The sequence below is a fragment of the Corvus cornix genome, chromosome Z, assembly GCF_000738735.6.
Source record: "Corvus cornix cornix isolate S_Up_H32 chromosome Z, ASM73873v5, whole genome shotgun sequence".
Taxonomy (NCBI): Eukaryota; Metazoa; Chordata; class Aves; order Passeriformes; family Corvidae; genus Corvus; species Corvus cornix.
In genome coordinates, this window is record NC_046357.1 from 50,338,634 (window position 1) to 50,347,697 (window position 9,064).

The window sequence follows — 9,064 nt, forward strand, 5'->3', positions numbered from 1 at the left end:
CTGTGGGCCTGTTACCAAAAATCAGTAAGAATAAAAACTCCTTAACACTAATGTAGACTTAAGAAGCAGGCATTCTTTATTCAGGTGGATGCATGAGGGGATATCTCCTCCAAAATCTCATTCATGCTGAGCACAGAGAAAGCTCCAGTTTATATACTATATTTTACATACATATTGATAGGTTTTCCTAGGAGAAACATAGGTATGATACTCTTCTCTCTGAAGCCATTAACATATGTTCCCTCCCCTCTGTGCATGTGTTCTTCTGTCCTGGGGGTCTCTTTGGTGATCCCTGGTGATTGGGGACCCCAAAGTCATACCTGATTGCCTGGTGAACTGGTAAAAGTTGGCACAACTGCACTGGTTGCTTTCCAATTCTTCCTACAGAGTAAGCATTGTGCAGTTTCATAGGTCAATGGTTTTTGAAGAATAAGCATTGTATTAACCCACCAGGTGCAAACAACTCTTCATCTGGCAACAGGCCCCTCAATGCAAGGACATTGAGGAGTGAGTCCAGAGAAAGGCAACAAAGCTGATGAAAGGTCTGGAGCTCAGGTCCTACGAGGAGCTAAGTGAGCAGGCTGTAGCCGGGCAGGGGTTGGTCTCTTTCTCCCAGGTAGCAAGTGACAGGATGAGAGGACACAGCCTCAAGCTGTGCCAGGGGAGGTTTAGGTTGGACATTAGAAGGAATTTCTTCACAGAAAGGCTGCCCACCGAGGTGGTAAAGTCAGTGTCCCTGGAGGTGTGTAAGGAAACATTGAATGTGGCACTCAGTGCTGTTTTGGTTGACATGGTGGGGTTCGTTCACAGGGTGGCCTCGGTGATCTCAGGGATGTTTTCCAACCTGACGGCCTCCGTGATTCTGTAACAGCGGAGCCATTACAGCGCACACTACACAGCCCGCAGTCCTGGCGCGGGGGCACATCGGTACCGGCGGCAGCCCCAGCGGCGCTGCCCGGCTGGGCCGGCAGGACGAGACGCAAGCGGGCAACAGGGGCTCCTTTCACCTCTTGTCTCTACCTGGAACCACCACACAGACCAGCCCCCGGCACACGCCTGCGCCGCGAGCGGAGCGCGGCAGACGCGGCGGGGCGGGGCGCGGATCGCCCGGCGCGGCCTCCGGCCCGGCCCTCCCCGCGTGTGGGCGGTGGCGGCGGCGATTGGCCAGGTCCGGTTCCGACATGGCGGCCAGCGCGGTGTCCAACCCGTCCCAGCTCCTGCCGCTCGGTAACGATGCGGAGCTGGGGGCACCCCGCCGGGGCCCACCCGGGATCCCTCTCCGGGCCGGCAGCGGCGGCTGCGGGCCCTGTGCCGGCGCCTGGCGGGAAGCGTGAGGGCGCGAGCGGCTCGCGTCAGGCGGCGGGGCCCGCGCGCGGCCCAGGGGAATATCGGGGGTCTGGGGCGGGAAGAAAAGGGGGGTGGAGTAGGGGATAGGGTGTGGGGGTGTTGGGGTCTGGGGTGCCGGCTGAGGTGGGGTGTGGGGGTGTGGGAGAGTCTGAGGGAGGCCAGTGGGGGTGGGTGTAACGAGGTCGGGAGGAGGGTGGTTTGTGTGGGAGAATGGAGGGGGAGGGTGTAAGGGTGTATGGGGTGAGTCTCTGTTTCTGTAAAAGGCACGAGAGACTTGTTTTGTAGAACGTATTCTTTTCTGTGTGTCTGCAGAACTTGTGGACAAGTGCATAGGCTCACGCATTCACATTGTGATGAAGAGCGACAAAGAAATTGTTGGGACACTTCTAGGATTTGATGATTTCGTCAGTATCCTTTGATGGAACTTTAAGGCTGTATGCTTTATGCTTTGGCCTAATTAATTTATAGCTCTTGAGAGTTTTGAGTTCACTGAATAGAACCTTTTTATATGGATCAGTTGTATTATTCTGATATTTTCAATTTTCAGGTAAAATCACATTTTGGTATAAAATGAAAATAGCATTAAATGCTTTTGTTTTAAAATTCTGGGTGTTCTTTTCCTTGAGACTGGATTTTCAGATATGGTGTTGGAAGATGTTACAGAATTGTAAGTATTTTTTCTGCCTCTTGTTGCTATTTAGTGTTTGCTTCACTGAGGCAAAAGACTGTGTAAGATCTGCTAGCAAAGTGTTTTTATATTTTTGGAATACTTGCCAGCCGACTAGTTTAACTTTGGACTTAAAACTGTTCAGAAAGTGATCTGTTCAGGACAGCCATGTCATAGAGTAGCTATTGCATGATTAATGCTTGTGTGGGGATCCTATGTGTCTTAATTTTGCATGGCTTGTGTGGCGAACTTTCCAGTAGTTCATTTGATTTTACACTTCCTTAAGTCCTAGGCAAAGATTCAACAAGGTAGCAGTCTTAAGGATAAATATTTTTATTTTGTCATGCCACGTTGATATGTCATATTCAAGAAATTGCCAAGCTTTAGAGGGTGAATACACATCTCCATGTACTGAGTAGAAGAGACCTTTCTAGATGCCAGTTAGCTTTCTGTACCTAGGTGGTCCATTTATTAAGATCATGCTGCAGTGTGGCTGGTTTATTTGTTAGTTCCAACAATGGTCACCTTAATGCAGAGATTTCTGTTGGTTCTGTGGTCAAAACTGATCCATTGTCCCTGGTTCTGTGTTCTTATTTGCTGTTTCTAATTCTTCTTCAGCGAGATCACACCTGAGGGCAGAAGAATCACAAAGCTGGACCAGATTCTGCTAAATGGGAATAACATAACAATGGTAAGTCATCAAAGGCATGTGTTGACTTTCTGTACCTGTAAATTGATCAGTGATTGTATTCAGCTACTTTCAGCTGCGCTTTCTGTTACATCAGGAAGTTTCAAGTAGCATCTGGGGCATTTGTGTATATGAATGATACTGGAAAGTTGACCTTTACTGCCTTACTCAGTATATGTTGCATTTTACAAAAGAATAATTAAAAGAGCCCGGTCCTGATTTTGTTTTGGTGAATGTTTTTCTGGTCTTCACGTGTGTGAGGGAGTCCCTGACTTTGTAAGAATCATAAAATCACCAAGGTTGAAAAACATCTCCAAGACCATCAAGTCCAACCTTCGACGAAACACCACCGTGCCAGCTAAACCATAGCACTAAATGCCATATCCAGTCTTTTTTTAAACAATTCCAGGGATGGTGTCTCCACCACTTCCCTGGGCAGTCCACTCCAATGCCTGACTACCCTCTCAGTGAAGAAATGCTTCTGGATGTCCAGGCCGAACCTTCCTTGGCACAGCTTGAAGCCATTTCCTCTTGTCCTATCACTGGTTGCCTGGGAGAAGAGGCCAACCCACACTTCACAGCCTCCATTTAAGTAGTCACAGGCTAGCTCTTCAGTGGCTTTTAACCCCTGAGTGTTTACCTGTGTACAGGCCAAGCACTCCTGCTTTCCTGCATGTACAAATGTGTCTGCTTGGGTGCTTCGTTGAGTCATCTGGAGATTACAATACCACATGGTGCCCAGAGAGCTGCACCTTTATGCATTCTGCCAAAAAGTCTGGAGGTCTGTTCGATTACACCATATCAGTAGCACTAGGATTTTATCATGTGCTGATACGTACAGATCAGTCCTGAAACAGTAATTAAAAGTTGTGATTATGCATCCTTGAGTTGAATTCTGCAACTTCTTAGACACCACAAAAGCAGACCTACAGTGGCTTTTTTGCTTGTCTGCATAGCTGGCCACAAAGCCTGGACTTCCAACACAAGGACATTCCTAATTTTGTGGGAAGAGGAAGGCTCAAGTGGGAAGACTTGAGTTGAAGTTGGCTCTGTATAAATGAGGAATTCTCTCCATTTTGTTGTTTACCTATCTTGCACCTCTGCATTGTATGTCTGAGCAAGTGCCATCCTGTCTTAATTTCTACGGCTTTTTCTGCTTTGGTTTTTGTTCTTCATGTTGAAAGGACAGCATATGTTCTGATTCCTTGTGTGGGGTGAAATTCCTGCCATCCAGTTAAGCTGGTGGTGTGTAGCCCTTGAAGAAGAACCTGGTGAATTTTCAGCAAGACATAGATATGTTTCTGCATTAGATCCCGTGTCTCTTTTGGGGAAGTATCTTCCTGTATCAGGAAGTCTATGCTTAAGACTTTTTCTTATTTTGGTCCCAAAACTAGTGAAGCTCTTTCTCTTTAGAAGTGCTCAGCTGCTTATGAAGAAGATATCAGCAAAAGGAGTGGTTAAACTTTTGTTTTTTCCCCCCTCATGTTTTTCCTTCTGTATTTCTTTTTCTGTTGTTCAGTTCTTTGCTTCCTTCACTGTGCTGACTTACTCCCTACTGCCTTTTTGGTTTGCGCATCTCTGGCAATAACTGACTTCCTCTGTTTGGAGAGTCTAAAATTGTGGTCTACTGTGAAGTCTCTATGTCCTAAAATGTTTGTTGTAATGCAAGAGCTGTCATGTATGGGTTTGTAAAACTCAGCTGTATGGTGCTAATGCAAAAATGTCTTACTCTTTTATAGCTGGTTCCTGGAGGAGAAGGACCTGAAGTGTGAAGACATGATACTCATCTATATTTTATATAGATATGCAAAATCTAAATAGAGATCTTGGGGTAGAAGTGTGTTTTGGTGTGGATTGTCTGTTTGCTTTGCTTACACACTTGACATTTTACAAAAGACAACTCTTAAAGAAAGGTGCTGCTGGTAATGTGGACTTTGTAAGTTGAAATCATGACTTTCTTGTAAAGACACATGAACCTCTTCTGAATAAAAGGCTTTTTCTTTCTTAGTTACTGTGTTCTGTTATGTAAGTGTACAAGTTAGATAGTTTTGTAACTACTTGATGGAGTAGAAAAACGACAAATATGTTTCAGTTGCCATCAGTCTTCAGTTTTTCTACATGTGTTGCATTTGTTTCTGGCCCAAGTCTGTATAATACACAAATCATGAGCCAGGATGTTGCTGTCCTTTGACACACTGGCAGCACTGAGCTGAATGTTCTTTTAAAGGCTTGTCACTGGAAGCCATGTGGCAGAATTCTGTAGAGTTCTGAAAGCCCTTCAGACTGGGTGCATCTGTTTGATGCTCAGCAGCCTTTGGTACTGCGTCTGAGGCTCAGCTCTTGTGGACTATTTTGCTTTGCAGATGTGCTTCCTTACAGCAGAGGACCTGTAATGGCACTTGGCAAGTGAGAACAGACAGACCAGACCTAATTCATGTTCAGGGGCTAAAAATCCCAAAGGCTGGTGTTCAAACCCCACTGATGTCAGTGGTGGCTGCTTTCACCACTCAGTGATGCTATGTATACTCAAAACTGGGAGCTGCCTGTGCCTGCTTGCGTGGTTTGGAACACTCATTTTAGAGTAAACAGGAGTTTTTGGCTCCATCTGTTCTCCTGTGATACAAAAGCTTGACAGATACTGCAAGCTACTATTTTAGGACAATTTCTGTAAGGAATTGCTATTTTGTTGTGATGCCATGCTGCCAGTGCAGCTTATGCTTCCATAGTCCACCTCTCAGCTGGCTTCTGTGTGTAAATGTCTTTGGAGAGGAACCACACGTGCCTGCTGTCACTGTAGACAAGGAGGGTGCAGCATTGGCTCACATGGATGGGACGTGCTTTGCCTTCCCATCACCAGAAGAAAGAAGAGTTGAAGAAGGGGGCTCAGGAGCAAGACGCTGCAAGGAAGGTGCTGTACTGGATCTTTCTGCCTTGCTTAATCTGACAGAAAAGCTGCCTTCTGCTGGCTGGATCTGAGCTCACAAAGCAGTGAGAACCTCTTGCTGTAGCCTGTTAAAAGGGAGTGTGTGCCTTCTGGGTCATGTGTTCTGAATAAATGATCTACAGTTGCAATGTTTCGATTGTGTTGTGGCAATCTGTACCATTTACTCCCTGAACATGTTTGGTTTTCTCCTGTCTCCATTTTTTCCTCCACCTTTTTTTAATACAGATACTAAAAAAGATACATTTTTTTTAACTTAGGTTTGATTGAAACATCATCTGTGGGTGTTTGCTTCAAACACTTTCTTTCCTAGAAATAAGAAAAGTCTTTTCACGAGAAACGAGAACACTTCAAAGATTTGTACTCGGGGCAGCACTTCTCTGTTGGGGTACTGTTGAATAAAGTTATGGTTTTGTTCCAGTGTAGGCACTTAATTTCTACTTAGTGTTTTGAAAACAGTCATGCTTCTGAGAGAAGAAGAGTAGATCTTGGTTCAAAAGCAACTTTCACTCTGACAGCACAAATCTCTTGTTCTCTCAGGATTTTGTTGCCTTGAAAAAAAACTAACTTGATACTGCCTCAGTTCCTGCTTGACCGGTTGTGTTCTGTTCCACTCACTCCAGAAGTGCTAGGACTTACCTTTTAGGAAGACATTTTAATTCCTGATTCACAGGTCTGCAGAGATGCATCTAGAGACAGTCTGTTTGTGCAAACACTGTTAGTTCTTTCTAAGATTAAACATTTTTTCACTGTCAGCTAAGAATACAAAGTATTCCAGGTGTGTCTGGCTTGCTTTTCATTCATTATTCCTCTGGCCTGTTGCCTTGGAAGTGCAGCTAATAAGCTTGTCTATTCAGTAAGTCGTGGTGGGTTTTGTTCTTCCTCCCCTAGAATCCAAGTGCTTAATCATACTGCACTGTCTTCTTGTGGACACTGGTGTTCTCCAGAATAATATTTAGGGTGCCACCACATGTAGGTCATTTAAAATAATAACCTTAGGCTTAAAAGAGATAGAGAACTAAATGAGGCTTTAAGTTTAGAGCAAGGTAGCTGTCAGGTTAAAATAACTTTGCGGTTATGACATGCACAGTGGTGGTTCTATTCAGATTCATGTTTGTTTTACTTTCTATTTTTCTTTAGGATAGCACTGGTTGCAGTGGTCTTTAGTTCTACTACCTGGCTATCCAAATTAGTATGGAGAAAGATCCCTTCTGCCTACTATTTCAGTAGAATTGCTCATTTTGGTTTGGATGTAAATAGCCTCTGAGTAACCTCACTGAAATTATTAAAAAGACTCCTGTTAGTCCCGGATCACTGATAATTCTTAATACAGTCACTGCTTCCAAAGCATATCATTGTAATCTACCAGTCTCATCAGTAATGTGTCATTTTGCAGGTGTAACAGTATTTTGGTCAATTGAACTATAGTCAGACACAATGTAAGCAGAGAACACTAGAAGATTTATTACAGGTCCAATGAATCTGAGCTCGAGGCAGTTGATACAAGGAGTCAGCAAATATTTTCAGGAGCTTGCTTTGACATTTTCAAACTATCATAATGAACAGGAATCAAAATTCAGCTTTGTTTTGATTGGTGCTGCATTAATGCCAGGCCACACTTTTGCTTTCTGCTGAAAGAAAGGATGGATTTGAATTAATCATTTATCAACAGATTCTGCAGCTTAATGTCACTCTCATGAGGACACTACGGTTGGTTAATTAAACTGTTAGAAATAATGTCAGCTATTCAAAAACTATGCCATTTTATTTCAGAGGTCTTTGCTTACATTTGTACAATATATTGCATAACTCTCCATTTTCTGCAAAACCTAAAATACATTTCATGGCTTTTTCTATAAGCTTTTATAAGCTCACATTCTCTTGAAGCCTTCTCCTAGAAGTTCAAAATAAGCATTACAAATGAAGTATTTGTTGCTTTAATGGGAAAACAATAACAAGAAAACACAAAAATACACCTGCTTAATCCATTATGAAGAAACACTGCAAGCAGATTGAGTATGATCTTCATATAGAAATACTTAATACAGTTTGCTTGCCATTTCCTTTCCTTTTTTTATACTATATTTTATCAAAATTTTATAATACCTGTTCTATAGAAAAAATGGCAAAGTACTGTAGTTTCATTCCAATTAATGGGTTCTTAAAACCCAGAGTAACCTTTTTAAATTTAGTTCAAACCTGCAAATATTAGTAAGTCTTTGTTTGTTTGCTTGTTTGTTTGTTTTTGCTTGCTTCTTTTAATGGATCTTCATATTTTGTTTTCAGGACTGATTAAAAAGAGTGGCCCTCAGCAGCCATTAAGTGCAAAGTGATTTGGCAAGTCCTGCTGTCACCTGCATTCCCCTGGCATTCCATTTGGTGAAGAACTTGACATGGCAGCAGCCCCTGCACAGGAAGAGGAAAACACAGATTATGAGCGGTTATAAATAAGCAGTTAAAATGTTTTTCCATTCAACAAGCAGTGGTATATTGTCGTGATTTGGAATGTTACTCCCCAGTTCAGTGCTCCCACCGAGGGTCTCCAAACCGTGCGCAGTTGTTTGAACAATCTTCTGTACTGTTCAAATTTCCCAGAGGCTGGTGCATGGTAAGGAATATGATTTACCTCCTCAATACCATAATGTCTGGCCCAGAGGTCTATGTGACTACTTTTGAAATTAATTCCATTGTCTGATTCAGCTCTTTCTAGGGTTTCATGTCAGCACAGGGCTTGCTTTTCAAGGCCCAAGATGGTGTTCGGGCAGTGGAGTGAGGCACAGGGTATGTCTCCAGCCATCCAGTGCTTGCTTCTCCCATGGTCAGCACATACTGCTTGCCTTGGTAGGTTTGTGGGAGTGCAGTGTAATCAGCCAGGCCTCCCCATATTTATATTTTGACCATTGTTCCTCATACCACAGAGGCTTGTCTCGGTGTGATTGATTGCAGTGCATGTTTCACAGTTAAGGAAAATCTGGGAAAGAGTGTCCATGGTTAAGTCCACCCCTTGGTATGTTGCTTCTCTTCCCTGATGACCTGAGGTATCATGGGCCCATCGAGCCAGAAATAATTCACCCTTTTTTTTTCCAGTCCAAGTCTACCTGAGACACTTTAATCTTGGCAGTCTAATCCAACTGTCCATTATTGTGATATTTTTCAGTAGCCCAGCTCACAGGTGCGTGTGTATCTACATAATGTACTTTTACAGCCAACTTCTCTACCTGGGGAGTGATGTTTTGTCAACCCTCATCAGCCCTGGTGGGTTTACCTTTGTGCTGCCAACTTACCTTTTTCCATCAATCCGGCCACCCCCACAGAGCATTTGCTGCTGTTCGGTGGTCAGTGTAGAGGTAGAGCACTGGCCATGTCTCTTGTTCAGTGATATCTAAAGCCATCTGGAAGGCTTTCAGCTCTGCAACCTGAC

At 43.7% G+C, this 9,064-nt stretch overlaps 1 protein-coding gene across 3 annotated transcripts; it reads left to right on the forward strand.

Annotated features, from left to right (window-relative positions):
• The first annotated feature begins 1,114 nt into the window (after positions 1–1,114).
• On the forward strand, positions 1,115–5,558 carry LSM5 (LSM5 homolog, U6 small nuclear RNA and mRNA degradation associated). 3 transcript variants are annotated; one of them, XM_039567677.1, is made up of 5 exons: positions 1,115–1,168; positions 1,660–1,755; positions 1,987–2,014; positions 2,633–2,705; positions 4,442–5,558. In XM_039567677.1, exons 2-5 carry the CDS (start codon positions 1,701–1,703, stop codon positions 4,472–4,474), a joined length of 189 nt encoding a protein of 62 aa, XP_039423611.1. In that variant the 5' UTR covers positions 1,115–1,168; positions 1,660–1,700; the 3' UTR covers positions 4,475–5,558. The 3 variants fall into 3 exon arrangements, with proteins under 3 accessions (XP_039423611.1, XP_039423610.1, XP_039423609.1); XM_039567676.1 differs by having other exon boundaries at positions 1,145–1,227; positions 4,442–4,713; XM_039567675.1 differs by lacking the exon at positions 1,115–1,168 and adding an exon at positions 1,261–1,330.
• Positions 5,559–9,064: the final 3,506 nt, after the last annotated feature.

What these genes read in the sequence shown, in the direction of transcription:
- LSM5 (XM_039567676.1), top strand. Translation starts at nt 1,182, where the DNA reads ATGGCGGCCAGCGCGGTGTCCAACCCGTCCCAGCTCCTGCCGCTCG. An exon ending in AGGATTTGATGATTTCGTCA is followed by an intron (nt 1,756 to 1,986) that starts GTATCCTTTGAT and finishes CTGGATTTTCAG; the next exon opens with ATATGGTGTTGGAAGATGTT. An exon ending in ATGGGAATAACATAACAATG is followed by an intron (nt 2,706 to 4,441) that starts GTAAGTCATCAA and finishes ACTCTTTTATAG; the next exon opens with CTGGTTCCTGGAGGAGAAGG.